At 40.2% G+C, this 24896-nt stretch overlaps 2 protein-coding genes across 2 annotated transcripts; both read right to left on the reverse strand.

Moving 5' to 3' along the window:
• Window positions 1-192: 192 nt before the first annotated feature.
• alg6 (ALG6 alpha-1,3-glucosyltransferase) lies at window positions 193-16501 on the reverse strand. Its single transcript, XM_018696558.2, is given in 15 exon segments — window positions 193-1460; window positions 3735-3927; window positions 5496-5564; window positions 6822-6892; window positions 7192-7276; window positions 8880-8965; window positions 12572-12625; window positions 12627-12708; window positions 13516-13701; window positions 14313-14377; window positions 14906-14988; window positions 15080-15168; window positions 15440-15529; window positions 15954-16038; window positions 16305-16501. Coding segments are annotated over 15 exon segments (1518 nt in total). The 5' UTR covers window positions 16387-16501; the 3' UTR covers window positions 193-1262.
• A 6082-nt stretch (window positions 16502-22583) lies between these two features.
• On the reverse strand, window positions 22584-24696 carry foxd3 (forkhead box D3). Its single transcript, XM_018696569.2, has one exon. The coding sequence runs from the start codon at window positions 24235-24237 to the stop codon at window positions 23041-23043; it is 1197 nt and encodes a 398-aa protein (XP_018552085.1). The 5' UTR covers window positions 24238-24696; the 3' UTR covers window positions 22584-23040.
• Window positions 24697-24896: the final 200 nt, after the last annotated feature.

Genomic DNA, 24896 nt, shown 5'->3' on the forward strand with positions numbered 1-24896 from the left:
GACAGTTAGGGGGTGATTTAGCAGACTACTTGGTTAATGTAGACAGTTTATATGAAGCTGCTTCAAATCAAATCATTTAACAATGTGGCAATAAAACTGATGTTCACTTTAGATCATTGAGAAATTTCATTTATTTTCACAAAAACTAACTTTATACAAAATAACTTCTGTGATGGATAAAAATAAACAGTAGAAAACTGTTAAAAAAAAAACAAAAAAAAAAAAACAACAACCGTTACTTGCAGACCTGAGAACAGTCCCATCAGATGTGTGTTTAATCACAATCCCCAGGAGGTAATGAGGGTGGCCAAAATAACACAAACACCTCACAGTACATTACCACAAAATTAAATCAACACCTCTCCAACACAGTCTTAATAATAACCAAACATTACAGCAGGTGTTCCTATTATTGTGGCCACCTCCCGCAGCTTGAGCTTACAGGCACTGAGCTATCTGAGATCAAATGTGTGGGCTGTACCTAGAAAGTCTACTGTATGTTTACTTCTGATGTTCCCAAATTATTTAAATATCCCAGCTATAGTCTAGTTAGCATGAAATAGCAATGGTCCAAGTGGGAAAATGAGGTATATTTCACATGACCCAGTGTCTTGTGATTAATGGAGAAATACTTTGAGTAAAAGCTAAACTAAGTGACTTTGTAGATATTTTATAATTTTACAAAATCCTCTGTATTGGCATTTTGCAGCACAGCAAATCTAGCCAACAAGATGCCTTAAAGGTGCTATATGTAAGTTTTTGCTATCACCACATAGCCAACGTTAGCATTAACAGCTGTTTACTTACGAAGAGCTTCGGCCATCATTGTGTTTACAAGACTAGAGGTTACACCCTCTGGGCAATGCTACTGCTTCACCCTCTCATGGTAGACTGAAGGCAGACTAGACACTACAGGGCTAGCTGGTTAGCGTGCTAAAAAATTATAAAAATAGAAGCACTGCAAGAGTTAACACTGCTGTTGCTCTCCACTGCAGGAGAAAGGTCTTGGCGAATAAAGAAATGAAACTGCAACATTTCTTCTAGACTGGTAAGTAAACAGCTGTTAATGCTAATGTGGGTATGTAGCAACAGCAAAAACATACATATAGCACCTCCAATAAGCACTTGTCCTATTTGTATTTGGTACATGACGGCATTAGTGAAAGGCCTCGAGCACATTAAGAGGGGATGTGTATACCCCAGAGTGCAACACTGGCTTTTCTGAAGCAAAATTAGTTCAAACCCTTGAGATTTGGCATCATTCAGTTATTCTTTTTCTGGTTCTTTCTGCTGGGAGGCCCACTGAACTGAACAATGTTGAAATATAGAAATGTCCCCAGGAAGTGCAGGAAAGCAGTGGTGGATACCAACACAGGAAACAAGTCAGGTAGACGTGGTGGTGGAACAAGAGTTACACTCACAATGCTCAAACCAGCCATAGCTGCAACGCTGATGTAGAACTGTAGGGGAGGGAGAGAGAATATCTCATTCAAATAAGGACAAGGCCACAAGATCATGTAAAATACTGGGTTCACAATAAAATGCATAAAAGCTCAGGCTGAGGTAATGTAGTCTGGGCACTCATGGGCAAATTACAATTTGTTTGTTTTTTATTGATAAGAAATAAATACAACCCCCGCATTGAACAGACATTCAAAATAACCCTTTCTTCAAAAGTTAATGCAAAAGTTAACACTTATTTCATGAACTTAAAAAATAGAAAAACCCTGTAATTGTGGCATGTGCAAAAGAAGAAAAAAGAAGTGACAGTGCATTAACATTTGACATTAAATATGTATTGTCTAGGGACGCCCAAACTTTTGTGTACAATATTGTACAACTGTCTGATGGTGGCAGATCTCAAGCATGCCATCTCCATGACAATTGAGAACTCTATTCACTGATAAATACAATTAGAAGTGGTGGAAAGCTTTGTCAAAATCTGGTAACTGGACCTTGAGTTATGACTGTTTTGTCAAACTATTATTTTGACCTTTGACCTGTTTTGGTCCGTAACATATTGGTGTTTGATCAAAACAGTGAGTGTGTCCTCTGTAATGGTACATTCTGTAGTTTTTGTGTTTTTGGTAATTACTGACATAAATCACAGCTGGGTGCCATCACGTTATTCTACTTTAAACAACCTGATAGAGCATGACTGATAAGCTGCTGCAATCCCAAAGGACACAACAAAAGAGGCCAATGAGAGTTATTAACATAGATAACTCTTTACAAAATTGATTTAAATGATGACTGAATTTATATTCTGTATCAGGAACTTCTCCTGGTGAAACAATGAAAAGACTGGGCACCTGCAGCTATGAACAAACTGTTGGCTTTTCCCTTAATTTTAATTGCAAACCATAATATCAAACCAATGAATGATTTCATTTAAAAGAGCTCTCCAATCACACTGAATATTTATCACTGAATGACGGACATCAAATTGGTCATTTGAGAGGTGCTATAAAAGAAAGACTGGGGCTTGAAATATCATATTACAGAACAGGTGATTAGAATTTTTTGGCCTATAAACCCACTTTTTATCTTGTCACAGAGTTGCAAACAGAGGTGATAGTGAAAGTTAGATCATTCTTGTGTCTGTCTGGGCTTTATGACCCGGAGATAAGTCGAGATGAGTAAGATGGAGGAACCACCTCATGCCCACACTCGCCATCGCCACCCCAAACCCATGAAACCTTATCGCCATCATCGGGGCTCGCTATTTATGCTGCTTGTGTAAATAAATATATCTAGGCAAACCTGTGTTAATGACACGCGCTATAAAAAGACACCTTCTCTTAATCTCTGACACCCTACCGGTGCCCCTGTCGCTAAGGGGCTGGCGGTGCAGCCACTTCAGACGCTGTGGAAACTTAAATAAGTGATAAATAATTCTTTGGCTGGCAGCAGCTTTCATCCCCGGACAGCTTACACAGCTTACAGCGGCACATGATCTTTATTTATACAGTTGGGTATATCTTCTCACACAGTTGCAATTTAGGTCCAGTGCCACTTTCAAAGTACAGGCCACCTGGGATCCTGAAATCACCACCCTTCTTATTACAAGTGCATCAGCTGTACATTGTCGTCCTCCAGTGTACAAGAGCAGACGTGAACTATTAACTTATCAAGAAGCAAATGACTGCTTTGTTCACTGTCACTGAGCAAGTGTCTTAGCTGAAGCAAGTCTACAACATATAGGAAAACACACTCAAGTGTGCAGAATTTGAAAATCTGTAATTCTGGTGACTCTTAGCGGTTGTATCAAACAGACAACGATGCATGCCAGGAACACTGAGATTAATGGGCTAAAAGGAACACATAGATCACACCTATTTACACTGGGATTGTCTCACTTTCTACAGTCGTTACAATTATTTGAAAAATGCTGAAAAAATCTACACATAGCTTACTTTAAAGTATTTATATCTGTTCCATCTGTTTGATAATGAAAACATGCAGTACTGCAATCCCTACCTGTTTTAAAGGTATTGAATAATTTGCATGACCTTTACCAACTTTTATTAGCAGCTTATTACAACTGCAATTGCAGCCTCTACCTTTTGAACTACAAGATGTAGCTGACATAAACCACAATACCACATTATTTAATGTACTCTTTGCCCCTTTTGAAGGGTAATAATGGTTATTAGGGGTGTAAAGATTCTGACACCGAGACCATGTGCTGAGTATTGTATTGTTAGTCACTGTACCAGGGCTTAAATACTGACCTTCCATCTCACTATACGGGCCAGGTCCATTTTGGGTAGGAAGAAAAACATCTTATGGTAGGCTCCTAGTCTCAGCTCTTCCTCTGAACTGCGGTCCAGTGCAGACAGTAGATAGATACTGAGGAAGAGGAAGGCCAGAGAGGTCACAGCATAGGGCACCAGCAGACCGTCCTTCAGAAACAGAGGCAACATGCTGCACAGAGGGACAAGGATGAGAACAATGGTGCATTTACAGTTCAGATTTTGGGTGTGTTGGCTGATATCTTTGTCTGTAAAACTGCCCAAAAGCTGAAGCCACTGCAGAAATCTTTACCACATTTTGAATGCAAATTGTAGCTGGAGCTTTGATACACACTTGTACAACAGCATTATTCATAGCACAATTATATTCCATATTTGATTGACAGATATTTTCATATAAATCTAACAGTACGTCATTAAGTCCAGTGTAATGAGAGAGAGAGAAGGGCAACAGTAAACCACATCGCTTTTATCCAACAGGCCTGCACAAGCTTTATGTCCCCTGGGGAGAGATGGCTCTGACATTCATGCCAAGCTTATCTTAGTTTAGCAGAGGCGGCATGGACAAGAACAACAGTTGACTCATAGTAAATCGCACATCACCCCACCTTTATAAAAACCTATCCGTTCTCAACAAACCACTCATTCTGATTTTTACTCCAACAATAACGGTCCATTCAGTAGATAAATGTTTAACATTTTAGAAATACATACTTCTTCAATTTAAACAGACTGCCTGCATTATGTCCTCTTAAAATTGAGCACCCATTCAGCAAATTATGCTAACAAAAGATGTATTTTTTTTTTAAGTGGCAGAGTCTGTAGAAGACGCAGATAATGTGTCCAAGTCAGACTGTACTGGGAAACTGCTACAGAATGACCTCCTGTCCCTACACAACGCACACTTAGACGGCAGGCATGCAGACTATGCCATGTAATCCCCAGATATCCTTATACTAAACCACACGCACAACAATTAGTGCTGCCGGAAGAATTTAACAACAGCTGGTGAAAGTTAGATGGAGCATTTGCAGCACTACTTGTCTTTTCCATTCGTGGTCCTCAGCTCAACCCCACATCGCAGATCCATTTAGTTTTTAGGATTATTTCTGTGGCGTTATGTGGCAACTTAACCCCTCCATTTCTATCTTAACTTCAAATTTTGAGTCAAGTTCTGCTTGTCTTGATCTTGTCTGAATGATACTACAAGGCATATCTTCCATCAGGCTTTTTGCACAGTTTGACCATCTATAAAGACAAGGTGCTGAAATCCTGGTGCTGCTGTTTAATTGAAACAACCATCACAAAACTAAAAGTCCTAGTTAAGTTTTAAAAAGACATTATTGGCACTATCAACCAAGGAAGGTGTGACATAACAAACCAATCAAAATTTTTCAATAGCAGAGCACAGAAATAATCTCCAGCCAGTATTAATGTGCCACCTTTTTGTTTTACAATACTCTTGCATTAAGACCCATTTATTGCTTTAGAAGAAAACATATAAATTATATAAAAAACTAAAGGTTGGGGTTGAGGATGGGGTGGCAACAGCACAAAATGTTTTAATGAGCATGGATCCCAAACATAAGTTTAGTTTAGTTTCTTCACCAAAAAGCTATTGTACCTCTGATATAAACAACAATCAAAACATGTATCCAGCCTCTATTCATCTACCATCGATCTTTACTTTTTGGTCTACAGTTTGAATCTGACAGTGGTCTTTCCTCCGCACGGACTCACCTGAATGTTGAGGCCTGCAGGAACCAAACAGCCATCAGGGGCAGGTCGTTCAGCAGGAGGCAGACAGGCCTAGAATAGATCACAATTATATACACTCATTATTGAAAACGCTCTACAGTAAATATCATCAAATATGATTTTACAGTAACACGGGAAGTGAGGCCATGTTAGGTCGAAGCTGGATGTGAAGCGATATCATCTGTGCATAATATTAATGTTACATCCACATGAATCGATTATTGACGGTTGCTCACAAGGCAGTCAGCATTTGTTGTGGCACATTATTTTACATCAGTGTATGCCTTTTTACCTTAACTGCACTGGCATGTTTGGTGGCGTAAAACCTCTAGAAACTGTGGCTAAAAATCCAACTTTTATTCCACCTAAGTATTCAGTTTCAAAATTAAGATCTCCAAATGTTAACTGCAATAAATGCATTATTGAATGGCGTGTGGTTAACTGAACCTGGTTGTCTCTTTCACTGCTAGCTGTACACTCTGCTCCGAGGGGGGCACTTTCCACCGGTCCCTGATCCCATAATTACAGCCAGTGCTCTTTGGCGATCCTGTTACAGCCCAATAATTGATCCTGCGCAAACAACGCCCCGAGCTGCCGCCTGCCATTCTTTCCTAATCCCTGGACATGCATTACTGATTGATTCCGAGGGACAGGTGGGAGATATAACTCAATAGTTAATAAAGCAACAATCTACCCTAATCTAGATTAATAGATGAGCCCAGATCTAGGAACCAAATCCCTCGCTGTCAAATCTATCCCCATCCTTCGTTCTCCACCTACAGCCACCACAGCTTTATACATATGGAGGTAAATGGTAATGAACCACACACATGCACATCTTACACTGACATGCACAAGTAATGTATTTAGTCTGTTAAATATGATCCAACTTTGACGCACACACACAACAGAAGCACATAAGACAATGGAAGCCGGGACGGCTGCTTTTGTGTGTGTGCGGCACAGAGTGTGATGACGGAGCTGAATAACCTCTCAGTTAGCAAGTCTGAACTTAAATAGATCGTCCCTCTGCTACTCTGGGAGTAAAGCGGGAGAATGACGTCACTTTAATAAAGCGCACATGTACTCAACTCATTATCAATCTGCGAGACATAACTTGAGATTTGTGAGCAGGGATGAGGCGAATGGCTCCTTTGTGAGTAGAAATTAAATCTATACTCATGAATATTTGAGATATCACTGCGAGACGGAGAAAGTACCATTTACATTCGTTAACCATCCCTGCTGTTACATGTCATCCAGTGTGATGAAACCTCAACAAATTAGAGTTATTTTCTCTGTACTTACAAGGCAGCCAAGAGGATGGACTTCTCATGGACTTGATACGAGAATAGGAAAAATGCCAGAGATGAATTGGCCTAAAAGTGGCAAAAAGATAATCAATACTGAACAATATTTATTGAACAATAATACTTGATAGAATACATCATAATAAAAGCAAAAAGGAAAAAACTTGTGTATGAGCACAGGCATCAATAATCATCACGTTATAATAATAACTTGTATATCAGATACTGTATTAGAAAAGATAGTAAAATGCAAAAAGTTATTAGTTGATAAAACAAATAGGGAGGGGAGGTTCAGTGCTTTTAGCTGCTATTGTTTTAAAAGGTTAGGGTAATCCATGCAAAAAAAAAACAAAAAACAAAACACTCACCAAGGCCAGTTTAAACTGCCAGAAGGTTGGCTTTGTCAGAAGTCTGATACAGGAAGGTAGGATTGCCAGGACAGTGCAGGCAAAACTGTAAAAGAAAACAAATGGACATTGAGATTATCTGACTTCCGCAAGAACTGTCAAGTGCATAACAATTCTGTAAGCTTCCAGTGGGAGAGGAAGTGGTAATATGGTAGAAAAAAAAACTTAAAAAACATTTGGAGTAATATAATTAATTATATTTGCCCATATTTCCAGTCTCACGTGTACATCTTTCTGTTGTGTTGACATAGCTGATCATGCTCCCATAAGAAAAGTAGTCTACTATTTTAGTAACAAATTCATTTTCAGTCATTAGCACTTGTTGATCTAATTTTGATGTCAGATGCAAACAGTAAATGTCTTGGACCAGGATCAATCGTTCAACCATCTTATTCTTTTCTAGATAACGCCTGCTGTGCAACTAAGACCCCAGCTATGTAGGAAATGACCAAATACTGGCCCTGTCTTAGGGTTACCAGGCATTAGTTTAACCCTTCAATTGTCACCTGCTGGGGGCAGAGGCACCGGAAGAGACTGACTATGTGTCGGTGTGAACGTGTACAAATGTGCCGAGAGGTCGGGTGGTGAGATTGTTCAAGGTGTGAGGGCAACAATGTGTTTGTGCCACCATTTGTAGAAGTGCTAGAGAGCATTATGTGAACAGTAACAGATAGAAATAGCCAGATAAAGAGACAGAAAGATAGATAGTAGTGAGTAAAGCCCAGTCAGCGGGTATTTAGTGCGTATGAAAGCAGGTGTGTTATGCGTGCGTTATGTGTAGGGCAGGGTTTTGCGGTCCGGAAGGACATGGATCACTTTTCACAGCTGATTCATTCTATGTACACAGTACACCCACACCAGAGCATTTAGCAATCTGGTGTCTGCGCCAAAAAGACAAGAGTGTTTTTCATTTGTTTGAAATGCACAACAGTCAAAGAAGTCCAACTTGATCCCTGGACTTAGCAGTCTGGCAGAAACGTGTCCATGCTGTGAACATAGAAGTCCTAAATTTAGCCAGCTGCGTTATTTAAGCAGGCTCCTCCATGACACAACTGCTGCATTGACTATTTCCCTCGTTGTGATTGCGCAGGTCTTCAGCTTTTGGTCAAAATATCACATCCAAAGAGTTCCTGGGATGTACTGTGGGGTAGCAGGTAGAGATACTCAGAGCTGAATGCTTCTTGCTTGCTCCCCTGATAGCAACATTAACTTGTCTCCCTCCTTCTCTCACTTGCTTTATAATATAACATAATAAAACACATAATCCATCATAACATTTTTGAAAAGAAAATCCTGTCATCGGTTTAATTTACTCTGCTTCTATCTCTGTATGTGACTCATGCTTTAGTAGTTCCTTGGGCAATTCAACCTCTTGTCACCACATTTCCAAAAACAGCTGTGACTTCATGTTCAGAAGTTCCTCACAAGATGTTTCCTCAAGGGATGATCTTATTTCCACTCCGCTGGATCACAGTCTTTTTTTCCCTTGGGCAAGCTCTGCTTTCCCAGGAAATGAAAGGAGTGAAAACAGGAGACGGGAGGGATGGAGTCGAGATAAAAATGACAGATGACGCAGCAAAATAAAGAACAAATCAGTGAAAGATAGGGTAGAAAGAAGTGAGAGCTTACTGGATAGACAGAGGGATTACCTGAGGTAGAGCTGAGATTCACTGGACAGAATGGATCTGATCTTTATCAGGGTGTTCAAGCTGCACCATATGTTAGCCACTTTATCCTGTACACACACACAAAAACCACTTGGTTAAATGAGAAAGTATGTCACAGTGACTATCAAATCAAAAATCCATTTTGAAGAGAGCAAATAATTGGCATTGCTTTGAGTAATTATTTCCCCACTGAAAGTGCAATAAAAATTCCTCTGGGCATTCCAGGGGGACATTTGTACGTAACCCTCCATCATAAATTTACTACCTTGTCAGAAAAAGCATGGGACTTATTTGTAAACTTGGGGACACAAGGTCAAGTGTCAAACCAGAGTAGTTTCTGCACAACCAGCATATAAAGACCAACCACAGAGCACTGCTTAAAAAAAAAAATACACAATGCCAATATGTTGAATAATTCTGTATATAATTATAATAATTAAAGTTTTTAAGCCCAAAAAAAAAAAAAAAATGAATTATTTAAATTATATTTAATGAGAGCTAAGGCCACAACTAACAATCATTTTCAGTATTGAATAATCTGCCAAATATTTACTTGATTAAAAACTGAATTGCTTTGTATGTAAAATGCTAAAAAATAGTGAATAATAATTTCCCCAGAGCACAAATTGATGTCTTTCAAATTACTTGGTTGGTTCTGTCTGATGAAGAGTCAGATATAAAACAAAGAAAAGCAGCAATTTCTCCTTTTTGGGAGATAAAAATCAGAATGTTTGGCATTTTGTGTAGTTGACTAAAACATCAGTCTGTTATCAAAATAGTCCCAGATCAACTTTCTGTAATCATTTCAGCTCTAATGAAAACATCATAACTTTCTCTGTGGTGTAAAACTGTCTCCGTTCGTATTGTTTTTATGAATAATCTGGAAAATCTGATCTTTAGGGTTTGTGAATTACATAGAAGGTATGTTACAATGTTAACGTCAGCCCAAAAGTACTTGCAGTTTATAAGTGGTGAGATCAGATGAGTGCGTTGCTGTGCGACTCAGTTGATTTAAGTGCTTAAGCAGTTGTGCAGGGATCAGATGATATTGAGGCCCAAGCCGCCACCGTGCACCATTATATCACACAACATAGAGACAGCCTGCCTAGATCAGCTTTATGATTCCACTGTAGATGGTTTCTCAGTGTGGCCCTGTCTAGAAAGCCTATTTCTGGCCTCCTCTCTCTCCTCCGTGCTACAGCTGCTCACAGCACAGCTGTGTGGATCTTAATGGCAGCCTAGTCAGCAGCACTGGGTTGTCCAGTGTTTGTGTTGTCTCAGCCCCTTCCCTCTCTCTTTCCTCTTTGCCTCCTCTCTCCAAATAACCGCTACGGGAATTTTTTCCTGGACGCCGCCTGAAGGCAACACATGAACGAAAGGGAGGGGGGTCCCGTTGGCAAATGCAAGAGCAGTGCGGCTCCTTCACCTATAAGCTAGCATGGAATTTCACAGGGAGAAGCATTTGGTGCCATTTTTGTGAGCAGGCCGCAACGTGAGACGCCAGAATGCAGCTCAGTGGGTAAACTTACAACTGCTCCCTCCCAGAAGCCGCCGGGACCACCAGTCACAAGCCCTCTTCTTCCCCACCACCCCTTCTCACCCCTGTCCCCTTGTCCAAAGCTTCTGCTTACGTGCACAATTTCACAATTAGTTCAGGACGACTCGCCCCAGCCGCCTCTCATGCTGTCGTCACAGGGGGAGTATAGAGTCTCTCACACCCTGTGTATTATGTTTGCATCATTTCGTTGAACAAATACTGCCGTGGTGCACGCTGCCATCCGTTCCCCTGGTAGAATTTTCAATTACTTCTCACATCCATGACACCTTGTGGAGGGTACCACCTCGGGGACCGGGACAAGAGGAGGGGGGTTAGAGGGTTTCAGAGATGAGAACTGCAGACCTTGGCCTCTGAGCTGTCAGTCACACATTCAAGCACAGAAACACACAAGATTACTTTACCTCTGCTTCTTCCATGACAGCTTTTAACACTGCCGACTGTGGGACGTGTGTCAGGTCTCTTCCTCACTGTTCACTAATGCCTTTCTTTTAATGAATATCATATTCCTGTCCCTCCTTTTCTCCCAGAGTCTATGACTGAGTGACCACAGCATACGAATCCTGTGTGCTTGCTATAAAGCAGCCTAACATTTACATGCTTTCCAAAGAAGTAGTCAGTGGCAGGAAACAGTTGTCAGATCTGCTCTGATAACGCCTCTAAGTGTAGAGTTAGCCAAACTCATCAGTCCATACGGCCAGAACATGGCTGTGCTATGAAGTGCTGAAAACACCCAGGCCATAAATTAGTTAGATTTATCTATATCATCCTACTGTACATCCCGAACCCCAACACCTCCCAAAGATAGAGCGAAACTGATCTCCTGACCTTTCACCATTTTATTCCACTGTTTTCTTTGATCCTGCAGGGTATCCATTTCCGACCGGCTAAGCACTGGAGGGTGTTCACCATGCTTAGAGTCTGGAACAACGTGTCAGGCACAGGGGAGTGCTACACAGGTTGTGCCTGACTTTCAAAAATGAAGTAGTCACAGCCTCGTGCTGGAACCCATGAAATTAGGGTTTAGCTTCTTGGAAATATGTCACTTCCTTGTAAACGGTGCATTTTGATTGATCCTGCACAAACAGGGCTAAAGAAAAATCCCTACAGTACCAATAAAACCATCACCAAGAAATCCCATAATATCAAACAGCCTTTTTCTTCTTTAACTGGATTAAAATTATTGATTCCTCAGTGCATTGTGTCTCTGAACAACATCCCTTTTCAACAGAAATTGCATCAAATTAAGGATAATAAAGATACAATTTAATGGGCATTTAATTCAAGCTGTACATTTAATGCATCAATTATTATAATCCAATAATACAGTAAACCGTATATAATGAGTACTCTTACTTTTGTTACTTTAAGTATATTTTTATGCTAATACTTCTGTACCTTTACTTACGTAAAATTTTCAATGCAGGAAAACACAGGATCCCCCCCTGCTCTCCCAAAAAAGTCAATCTACCCCCCTCTTCAGCAAAGAAAAAAATCCCTTCCTCTTTTCTGACCTCCCTCACCTCTAATAATGTTATTAGTCCCATATTGTGCCTAACTTTGATGGATGAGTAAAATGCTTACTTCTAGGTTCCAGTTGTTTATTAAATTTTCTTAGAAAATGTCCCGTATGCAGCCACAAACCACCAACTGGAAGATCTGAAGTTACTGATACCCCAACAGCACTAGAGAGAGAGCCACATTTCTCTTTGCTCATGACAAAACAAAAGATGGCATTATAGATATTTTATCTTGGAAGCCATACAAAAATTCCTCAGACTTATTAGGTCAAAATGCTGCTGATAGTATTAGGATTTTCATTATATTTGATTTCTATAATTAAGGTCACATTTATTCATATTTTTTTCCTTTTTGTTCTTAAAAGTTCAACCAGAAGGCTTCAGTGGAGATAGGAAATGTACATATGACCAGTATGACTCCTCTAATCTACAGGCCATACTAGTCTAACATTGGCATTAGTCTTTATATCTTCTTCCACATGTTTCTTTAAATGACATATTGGGATTTTGAGTAGAGAGCTACTTTTCTTAGATGCCTGCACAGGAAGAGTATAAATATTTTGATGTGTTGAGTTTGGATTCAAGAAACTCTGCTGTACCTCAAACAGACCACGAGCCACGGGAAAGATCCTCCTGACCACCTGCAAGGTCTGGCCTGGGGTCAGACAGGAAGGGTAGCCAGCACAGGGCAAAAGTCACCAACACTGTTACAGCAATTCTCGCCAACAGGAAAAGCCTACGTGAAAAGGGGTCACACAGACACATGCATTACATCCAAGAGAAGAAGGTTCAGATGTAACATAGATGATGAAAACATAAGTTGTATTTTTACACTTTAAAAACAATATTTTGATTTTTCTGTCACTGTAATTCCCAAAAATACATATGTTGACAGTAGCATGTTGTTTAAGTATGTCTGTGTCTGCTGGGATTCCTCAAACAATTAGTGCACACTGTCTGCAAGTCCTAAATTTGGGGTTTGACCCTTGTGTGGAGGAATGCCGTGAAAGCCATGCATCAGCTGAAAGTCTTCAGTGTAGGTCAGGATATCTTGTCAGCTGTAACTGTGAAGCTGCTGGTTAAGTTGCACACACGGGCATAGCTGAGGAGTTTGGGCATGGCGAGAGTGTCATCTGGACATATCTTCCCCCCGGCCCTTCTAATCCAGCTCTCCATTTGCTACTAAATGCCCTTGGTACATTGTTACTAGATAAACAGACACTGGACACACTAGTAACAACATCCAATCTGATTACCTCAGTCATTCTGTGGCTCTCCTGAGGACACTGCTCTCTTATAGGCTGACATTACATTTCTGCTTTGAGCGCTCAGTTGACACTTCTATCCAGTGTGACAAAACAATATAAGCAATGAGTACAAACTTGTTTCTTTTTACAGTTTCCTAGTGGGATCCTAGACTGAGACTTTTTTAAATCACAACCTGGAGTGACAGAGTTTGCCAGAAGTATTTACCAGAAAGATTGAAAATAGAAAAAGAAAGAAAGTATAAACAAAAGAAGTGAATAACAATAAATAGACTCACCCTCTCCCCATCAGACCCAGTTTGACACACTTTCCCAGCAGGTAGAAGAAGAAGGGCAGAGCGTGGTACAGCTCCATCTGTTTGTAGTTGAGAGCCAGGGAGAAGGCCATGGAGCCCGACACATCCCAGCCCAGACCCAGAGCCAGAACCCCCCACAGAGCAAAGCCCAGGCTCACTCCATTATACCTGATATCATTAAGGTCAGTACTGGACTCAATGTAAAAACCTGTGAGCAAGTTGTGTGCTGTTAGGGGACAAGCACCTTAAAAAACATTAGCTGGTCCAGGGTCAGTTCTGCTTAGACATGCTGAACTCTTTCATTATTTTATTTATTTCATGTCTGAACAGCGACAGCCTGAAACACGAGCACAAAGAACCATAATTTTTCTGGTTTATATTCCCATCACTTTCATAAATTGCATCTAGTTGTTATGACAAAGTGACAAGATGCTACGTGAATGAAATAAGTAACTATGTCTCAAGTCAGTTACTGTTTCCTTCTATTTAAACTCTAATAAAAGAGCATTTCCATGACAAATGTAAACAATCCTATATAATGCTACTGCTAGGCCAAATGTCCAAATATTAGCTTTTCACAAATTATGAGAAAAGTTGTTTAAGATTAGAGTGATGAGTATAATATATATATTTTGTATAATGTCTATTAAGATCCTATCCTTTAATTTAGATGGCTTCAGCTTTGAACATCAGTATTTCACAGAATGTCACCAATGTATATTACAATAATGATATCACACTTAATAAATAGTAGAAATGCACCTGTACATAAAGGATACTGGAAATGGCCATAGTCAATGAGAATCAGTCCTGGGTAGAGCAGGAAGCAGAACAGAGTGGAAACCTGGAGGAAAAGAAAGAGCATTTATAAGCTGATGGAAGGCAAACATAACTATTATTACTATAACTGCTGGTCAGTGATCAATAAATGCATCAAAGGTTCATGGCTGAAAGAGACTTACCAGGAGTCTGTTCTGCCCATGCACTGAACAAAAGGCAATGCATGCTGGGACAACCTGTTCAAAATCTGCTGTTTTTTCAGACAAAGTTGGTAATAGTCTCTTTTAACTACTGATCTTGTAATAACTGTTAGATAATGTAAGACACTGTCAAAACATTAGGAATCATCCCTCTAAACGGACTGCACTGTAAATGTACAAAGACCCACTGAAATTCAGTAACTTCTTGGAAATGTAATAACTTCATATTATCATATTATATTGCAATAATGACTTCATAATTCTCCAATTTGGTGGGCCAGTGCTGTAATCTGTTTTAATCAGGGTGGGTTCCCAGACTAAGGGGAAAATGTGGCTCATTTGGGTCGTTAGTTGAAAAAACTATTAGATGTCATAAGAGGCAAGTGTTTTACCTTTTTCTTGGAGGATCCATCAGTCAGGTATAAACAGTATAAAACCACAGCAGGGATGTATATCAATAAATCTGCCACCAGAACTGAAACAGAAAAAGGAAACATATGATACCATAGCTATTCTATCGGCTTGCATAGACATGAATCATGGAAGTTTCTCTATGATTACTGTACCTGTAGCTCTCATGAATAACTTGTGTGCTGGGCTTTCATAACCTCTGGATTTGTGGAGCTCCATCCATTCAGGGTTTATCATCTTGGCTCTGCAGGAAAACACTAATGAGTTAAATTTTGATTTGTCTTTTCTGTTTTTAACTGTTGTTTGTATTTATACTAATGAAGAACATTAAAATGCAGGTGTGGTATGCTCCTCCTGAAATACTAACACACACACAGGGTAGACAGAATAGATTACATAGTAAATACATTGTACATACAATACAAAAGTATGTAATACTCATATTAACTTGGGACATACGTAGGTCTGTATTCGTCTTCAGTGAACATTTATCCAGTGCAGTAAAAATGACTTACATATAGGCACAGATCCAGCTGTGGTAGGCAGTGAGAGGAGGGTAGTCGAGACCCCAGTAGTTCAAGTCATTGTCAGTGGTGTTGAAGTACCTGGAAGAGAACAAATGTTACACATATTTATTCTCAAACTGTGGTGTCAGACATGTCCTCATTAAAGAGGGGCTGTTTGCTAGTTCTATAAGGGTAGATATGACATATACAAATGCAATTCAACATCATCAGAGACTAGATCCTCCACATCATCACTTCTCTGAAACAGCTTCAACACAAACTGAACATTATAACTGTCACGAAGGGGGAATTATTGCAGGGTTGCTGTATTAGACTGCATTACTGTGAGCTTGAGCTGTACCTAATAAACTGCCATCTGGGTGTATATTAGCATGTTTTAGACCAGTCATTATAATACTTCTCTATTTTATCACATGCCTTTGGAAACATCCAGTCATTGTCAGAACCCTGAGGATTTCTTAAACCTGCTCCTCTGAGTTAACAAATGAAGCTTGAGACTGACCATTCCTGGACAGGGAGGTTGTAGGTCACTTCTTGCCAGTGCCTTTGGGCTTCATAGTCGCCAAACATGGGAGGCTTCCCCGCCCCTGGACAAAAAAAAATCATTCAGCTGTTAGTCTCATGAATGAGAAACTGCATCAGTGAATGACAGAGAAAGCAAAGCCGCATACACACACAGCAGACCGCCAAAGACAGCTATTTAAGCCTGTGACTGCGTGCTAACCGCTAACAGTAACACTCTGATAAGAGGAAAACCACTTTCAGTCAGTAGTTTATATAAAATGAACAAAGTTACTTTGAAATAAACCGTAGTGTTGTAGCATGTGAACGTTAAGCTCCACAAACTTCCTACCTGAATAAGAATTTAACGAAACTCCCCATCTCACAACAACGCCCAGCAACACACAAATGGATACGAGACTCCACGTTTGCATAACTATGAACGTTAAAAAATTAGCTCCTGGATGAGAAATAAACGATAAAAAAAAATCTGCTCATCCAGTCAGTTTTGGACTGTTTACATTTCCTGTATACGTCACCCATCAAGGCTTCGTCTCACCTTCTCATTCGACACTGCACGCTGACGTAAGCGCGAGCGTTGAGAGGCGTTTGAGAACATTTGGAAGAAAATGAAATTTCTCCTTCATCAAACAATCGCTCTGTCGACGGGGCGAGAATAATGCTGTCAAACCAGCTTTAACACTGATATAGCGATAGAATTAGAAGTACCACCAGCCTTTAATCAAAGGTGTGGTTATATCGTAAGTTTTTGTTTATGGTTACACCTCGAATCGGGAAATGCTAAATTCCCCAGGTACTGGCAATGCATCATCCGTTGAGATTCGATTTATGACAAATTGATGGATATCATGCATCATTAAAGATCATTTTCCTCAGTATTATCGCATTTTCGTGTTCATATAAGAGGTTACGAAATTGTCTTCGCTTGGTAACAAATTACTATTGTAGAAAAAGCTTAATAATATTATTCTAAAAACAGAACGTGGAACAAAATGGATTAATGGATCCAATGGCATAAAAATTCCGAACTTTCATTATTACTAGTCATTTTTTTCCAGTTTCGTGTTCCCTCAATTATTACATCAATACCATAAAACTAGCCCATATCTGTCAGTAAAACTAACTGCTTTGACTCTAATGCAAATGCTACATTTATAACAATTTATTCAAAACTCAAAGATGTTATCTAGCATTATTAAAAATATGTTTACTTAATATTAACTATCAACATAATAACAATAAAATTTTGTGGGTTCCAAAACTTTTAACTTTTTTGGCAATTAGAGGCAGCTAATAGAGGTATAGTGTAATGTCTGGCACTTATAGTGAAACTAATAATTGGGTGATTGAATGAAAGAAGTAAAGTTCCTTACATGAAATGTACTAATGAGTTCTGAAACCTAAGCTATAATCTAATATAAATTTATTTTTAAGTTCCAGAAACATGTCAGGAACACACAGTTCCCAGTGTAGCTACATGTGTGTCACATATTCATCTGTTTTGCAGCAGCTAACCATGCTGCAGCAAACATCCACCACATGTATGGAGCAGTACAGGATCAGTTGTCTCGTGTGTAACTAGTTTGTTGTAACCCTCTGTATACAGATACATGTGTGGTTATAACAGCCTCCCCTCGCCCTCCCCCTCACAATGTAAATCTCAGCCTAGGGGTATTTTCTCCTCTGTGACCTTTTCTTCTGTTGACACCATCGTCTTTGTTCCCAAGGTGTTGGGATTTGTTGGGTGAGACGTGTTCCTTGTGGTTCCGGCATCAATTATGCATAAATAATAATAACCTCGGACAACTGCTGATTTGCAATGACACTTTCATTACAACGGCAGCAGCCTATAACTCACTGGTACCCATTAGTTATTAATGCCTGGCCACGCCAGCTTTACTTTGTCATTTATTGCTTCATCTCTATGCCTTTTTAAATATTCAGTAACTGCTGTACCTACATTTACTGTCTGTGATCCCCGCCTAGGAGAAGGCTATAGCTTGTGGTGGAGGATGACCTAGTTATTATGGAGGCATGGGCCTTGCTTGCCAATGCCATTGTTGTCTATCACAGCTAAAGTCAAGTTTGCTACGGCATGTCATAGTTGATCTTTCCTGCTTTTTTTGTCACGTGTTTGACAGTCATCATGAAGACAAATAAAGACCTATAAAGTATATTATCTTGTAATTATTTAAAACTACAGTGTGCATTTACTCTTTAGAGTGAAGTTTTTCACTGCAGATATGCTTTTAAGTGCATTGTTAGTGAATCATTTCGAAAATACTGCAGTATTCATTTGTACTTTGAGGTTGTGAATGGTGAAATATTCATCTGTTTGAGGCTTTGAAAATCCAGATTTGTTTGATTCTGGTTCAGTCTTTTTCAGTGGCACTCAACATGCCCTCTCTGATTCAAAGGTCATAGGTAACACATTGACTTCTTCTCATCAAAAAATGTCATCAACCACATGTTTAAAATCCTGCATGGACCAAGGTCAACTGGAACTTCTCTGCTACATAAAAGCTGGTGCATCCATCCTTATGTGATGTAACATCATGAAGCATTTTTTCTCTCAGGGATCAAGAAAATACAGATATTTAACACCTGGATATTACTGGACTGCACTCACTCTGACAAATTACACTGCAGGAGGCTGTGGGCTTTGAATAAACGTGTTTGATTATGATTTGGAATATGGACTAAGACAAGATGTGTCTCAAACATCGTTATTTGTCTTTCCCAAACCAGCAATGTTCAGAGTGATAATGTGACACTTCCTATTTATTGCATGGGTATGATTCACAGACTTGTGGTCTGATAATCATACTGTAAAAGGCCAGATACAGGAGCACTATCAATCTAATGCTATGCATACATCACACTAAAGCACATAAGCTCCTAATACTTTGATATTGATCTATGTTGAGCAAATAATCTAATGAGAGCCTTCAGGTGAGACACACATGTGTTTTCCTACTCGGATATACACCTACCTAGGAAACTGAGGGCTTCAGGGTCAAGAAAACATCACAGCATGTCCATCACATACAGTATCTTTAATAATATATGGTTGCTTAGTTTTTTGTGAACATTTTTTTCAGTCAAACCTTGAAAATCTCAAAATTACAACTGAGAAAATGTTGGTCTTCACCACAAAATGATAATCTCTGTTCATCCTAGTCTTCTGTGCTTTGGAGTACCTAACCAAATCAGTTTACAGCAAACTACTGTATCCTAGTTTCTGTGGCTCTTAGAATTACTGATGTCAAACATTTTCCCCCCTAGTTTCCTATCACCAGGTATATTTTCCTGAGAAACCCAATGATGCCACAAACAGTGGTACTTGTTTGAAAAGTGGAGTATGTGTTCTGCAACAACTTTTGGGTCTTATTGACCTGAAATGTAGAGCCCTTGTGTATAGGCCTGTTTGAAGGCAGATACATAAAATATGACCTCTCCATCATAAATGCTAATTGCACTGATATGATGCACATTAACAATCATATCTTGGTAATGTAGGAGGCTTTTAGAAGATTGATAACCTTCTTCCCCCACACATAGATATTAATAGGTGTGCAAAACAATCGAAACTCACAGATTATCAACAAAAACTGTATTTGTTGTTGTATCTTGTCAAAAAGCTCAAGCAGCTCCATGAGAGTATAAAGAGAATAGCTTGAACTGACTGTAATATTAATTCTTTTTGGCTAATTTACACACACAAGCTCTGTCTGCTCCTGAGTTCACTTGCCGGTGAAACAATTCAACAATCAAACACACAGTGTGGACTTTATTTATAATTTTATTGACTGTCTTGTGAGACTAATACAGACTGTCTGTGGGAACCACAGCTTTCCTCCACCTGTGCACAGGCACGTGCAGCTGCATAGGGTCATTGCTGAGTGGGTGCGTGCGAGTTGGACTGTTAGCTCTTTTAGTAGATGTGTCTAATCAGCCAAATGCAGCCTATTGTTTAGGAGATAACAGGAAAAGCCAAAAATTGTGCTTGTGCTTTGATTCAACAATATAACGGGTTAACAGAATATACAGTTGGTTGCTTTAACACATTTAAACGGTCTGCAGAGATGGAAATGTCACTGTAAATCTCTATCACACCGTAAAATATTTATTTTAACCTCTCTCTTTGATTTTATAATATTTTCGACACAGTTTCAGCTTCAAACTTTACATTGTTTTCCAGTGAAAGTCAGGGGGGATCTGCTTTATTTCAGCGTTGTATTTTTCCATCATCTGCCACTGAAACCTGAAATTAGAAACTAATTCATATCAGTAATTTGACTCCAAGATAAATATTAGGCCTACCTCCCTTTAAAACAGCAGGCTTTATATACCCCTGTATGTTATGAGTCTGTTGACATATTATGATCATATGTGGATCAACATATTTACCTTCCCTGTCCCACATCATTATAAAGCAAACTACTGCCAATGAAAATTAACGATTAGACTGGATAATCGTTCACTCCACTGTCCCCTCCTTAAAGTAAATTCTGTATATTCACTTACAGCTGTTAATTCTAAAGATTTATTTATCCCTAAAATGTAGAAAAAATGATTAAGCTGGTGTGAGATAGTTTATCCTCCATCAGTCCAGGTTGTGATGTCTTCATACATTTTTCTTTTTTATTTTTGATATCTCTTAATGCAGAGCCAGAGGTGTCAGTTAACGCCCCCTAGCGGCCTGAGTCTAGTCCAAAGTGTTGCCAGCCTGCAGCATCACCCGGTGCGACACCACACACACACACACACACACACACACATCACTGACTGCCTGTGCATTTATACTGGAAGCACTGTTATCCTGTGAGACATGCGTGTGGCTGACGGACCCTGCTCTGTAGAGGGTGAACTCACACATGCTGTAACGGAAATGAAAATAACTGATATCACAGCTAACTACGTGCAGGTCTGCTTTTTCCAGACATGTGATTTGACTATGGGAATTTTTCTTTACCTCAAACAGACACTCATACAGCTGCATCTGACAGCATCCTATTTTGCTTCTCAACCCACACCTTTAATCAAAATTATTCCGTGTAACTGTATACATTTGATTAAAATTATACTAAAACTGACCTGTGGAGGTGCCCGGATGTTTCTGTCACAACCACTTTAAAACTGTCTTTTTAGAGTGAGTGCGTAAACATTAAATACCTCTTTAAATCATAAGCTGAGAGTTAAAATAGGAGAGAAAAAAATGCAATGACATTAATTATCAAGAACCCCAAATTTCTATATTTCTGTTTCGTTTTTATTTTTTGTTCTTCGCCTATGTGTTTCGATTATAGGAATTATCCACGGCGCTGATGTGACAAACATTGTTATTTTGGCAATAAAATTATACAATAATATCACATATAACCTTAATACTAGGCTACTATTAATACAGATTATCATAGGCTAATAATAATAATAATAATAATAACAATGCTAGCCCAATAATAATAATAATGAATGTGTGGAGTAGAAATGCCAGGGTGACATTGGAGAAGCCTTTTGCATCATCAGCACCTTCTTCGGTGTCTGAAAGTGAATTGAGGCAGAGAGAGAGGCTCCTTTCTCTTTCCCATGGGGATCAGATAAATATAGCGCCTATAGCCCCCCCTTTCTCTCGCTCTCTCTCTCTCACACACGCTTACACACACTCACACACACCATTTGCTGTTTGTGTAAAAGTGATTAGCCAGACACAACTGCGAAACTGTTACCTTTATAGTAGCCAAGCCGCAGAATATCCTGTAAAACGATACGAGCAGTGATGTAATGGTGAATTAAAAGGTGTCTTAACTGTGACCTCTGTAGTCAGAGATCATTGTCAGGAGAACAACCATAAATATAGTTTAAAAAACAATTAGACTAGTTTATTATTTCCCACTCTATGTTCGTGTATTTTACACCGGCTTGTTTTAAGATGTCGTTCAGATTTATGTCACTAAAAAACTGCAAAGCATTCCGCAAATAACCAGTTTGGAAAACTACATTTTTAGGTTTGTCTGCACTAAATCTCAAGATAAAACATTTTACATAATAACCTTTTTCACCTATTCTTTAAATTGTGTAAATATAGCTTTGCTATTTTTCATAATTTCTAATTATTGTATTTATACCTATACCAACACGTCTCATTTATTTTAAAAAGTACCTTCAAAAATATCCCTTTGGGGTCTCACAATAAAGTTACAAATCAGGTTTTTAAAACTCTTTAACTGAAAAGGGTTAATATGGTTGACTTTAGCTGTAATAATATAATTGAATTTCCTCTTGTAACTCCACAAATATAATTAGAATAGTATTATTCCAAATTAAAATGAAAGATAAGAAGGAACATTTAAAAATATAGATTTTTAACATGGTGAAAATTGGATGACATAAATAATCATGAAGCATGAAATGTAAGCAGATAATATTCACACGATAAGACAACTTTGATTTTTCTTTGATAGTTACCACTTGTATGTTTGGTTGTCAAAATCCTGATTCTTCATCTATGTTTTTTTTAAATACCCACATATCGTGAGAAATCTGATATAACATGATTCTCATTAAATCTGAGATCAAACAATAAAAGTAAAAATGTTAATAATGAAAATTTGATTTGAATTCTTTCTTAGATTTATTTACAAATAAATTCAGTTTACAACACAATATAGCTACATAGAATTACATATATTTGATTTTTTTTATTATAAACAGTCTGTTTTTTCAGAGCTTTTTTGTGTCTTGTATGAAAAGGAAGCCAAAAAATGGGTCCACTTGAGCTTCCAATACAAAAAAGAAAATGTAAAATTAATTATCACAGATCTTAAACAGGAACAAAAGAAAAAAAACAGGTAAAAGTCAAACAGGTAAAATCATTCTTTTTTACAAATATTTACAAATATTACCTGTACAGAAATATCTCCTTTTTCTTTTTTTTCTCTGTGTTTCAACAGTCTTTACATGGCTACAGAGTCCAGTGCTGCCTATTGATTTGTGCTCTTCACACTTCCCCCAGTTATAATGTCTCTATATAAAAATAAGAGTTAGTTTTGTTTCTCGTTTTGAAGTCACTGTGAAGGCCATTTGGACACTGCCGCCGCCGTCGCTGAGGGTAAAACATGTCCAGAGATGATATTTGACGGTACGCTGAGGATGGGAGCGATAGCGGCTGAGGTCCGGGTCAGAGAGAGGGACTGCGCGCTCAGCAGGGCCGACTGAACGGTCACCGGAGGCCGCAGGAAAGCCTGAGCGGCGCCCGGCGAGGACGAGGAGGCGCTGGAGACCCCGATGATGTTCTCTATACTGAAGGACGGTCTGTTGGACGGCTCCGATTTGATCATGGACGCAGTGCTCAGGCTGTTGAGCTGAAGTTGAAGGCTCGGGCTGAGCTGGGAGTTGAACGCCTTTCTGTTCAGCTCCGCCGAGGGCAGGAGAGGGACGCCCGGGGGCAGCATGGGACCTACGGGGGGGATGTAGGGGTATTGCAAAGCCGCCGGATGGGAATACGCGGCCGGGTGGATCCCGTAGTGCCTCCCGTAGGGCCCCCCGAGGCTGTACGCACCGAAACTTTGCATCATGAGCGCAGTCTGGTCCCTGAGCATGTCCGGCTGAACTCTCTTGAATCTTTTCCTCCTCCTGAGGAAGCTGCCGTTGTCGAACATGTCCTCTGAAGCGGGGTCCAGGGTCCAGTAGTTGCCCTTGCCGGGGTTGCCGGGTTCCCGCGGGATTTTCACGAAGCAGTCGTTCAGGGACAAGTTGTGGCGGATGGAGTTTTGCCACGCCGGGAACTTCTCCCGGTAATAGGGGAACCGGTTGCTGATGAACTCGCAGATCCCGCTGAGGGTGAGCTTTTTCTGTGGGCTCTGGAGGATGGCCATGGTGATGAGAGCGATGTAGGAGTAAGGCGGCTTCACCAGGCTGCTCTTGGGCTTCTGGATCGCACCTCCCGATGCCGCGCTCCCGTCGTGACCCTCTCCCTTACCGGTGCCCGCCTCTCCCTCTCCGGAGCTCTCGCAGCACGGACTCCCTCCGCCGGACCTCATCTCCTCCTTCTCCACCTCGATCTCATCCTCCACCTCGTCGTCTCCCGCTTCCCCGCGGAGGTCGTGCAGGATGCCTCCCCCCGGGCTGTCGCAGTCGCTGTCCACCCTCTCCATGCCCTCCTCGTCTCCCTCGCCCACCACGTCGATATCCACGTCCTCCGCTGTGAGCACAGTTTGGCCGGACATGTCGCTGGCTCTTTCGCTGCCTCCAGACAGGGTCATCTCACGGCTGACTTACACTTTTTTTTTTCAAACAAAGTCTTCCGGAGCCCAAAACAACCGAGCAGCCGGGTGTGATGGGTAGGTGAGACCAAGCGCGGTCAGTGCGCACACACAGCGGGGTCTGCTGGACTCTCTGCTCGCCCCCCTGTCAAAGAGATCGGATGTCTCCCAAAATCTAAATGCGGTTGATCCGGCAGCCAGCCAGTCAAGCCAAAGAGAAACTTCAACTTCTACAAATATTTCTCCACTCGGTAAGTGAGCAGGCCTGTGTAAAGCGGCGCGTCTTGCTCTCGAAGTTGTTTGGAGTATGTGGCGACTTTTGCGCTCCGGCGTCCCTTTTTTTTCTCGGCGCGTATATTTCCTATAGGAGTGATATTTGGAGAACCGAGTCGAGATGACACATGCTGCTTTTAAAGGCCGGAGCTTTTAAAAGGGCTGTCTGATAGATTACTTTTCCCAGTATAAGATATACTATCAGCGCAGGACACGTGGTTTGGTGACGACAGACGCCCCCTCTGCCTCTCCCTCCCCTCCCTCCTTCTCCTCCTCTGTTAAACCATGCAAACTGGAGTTGTTTCATGGATTTGTCAACAATGGGACATCAGCAATGCTGCTTTCCGCTGATTTCTGTGTTCGTCCGTCATAGACCATTTAACGGT

The sequence above is a fragment of the Lates calcarifer genome, linkage group LG17, assembly GCF_001640805.2.
Source record: "Lates calcarifer isolate ASB-BC8 linkage group LG17, TLL_Latcal_v3, whole genome shotgun sequence".
In the NCBI taxonomy this organism is placed as follows: Eukaryota; Metazoa; Chordata; class Actinopteri; family Centropomidae; genus Lates; species Lates calcarifer.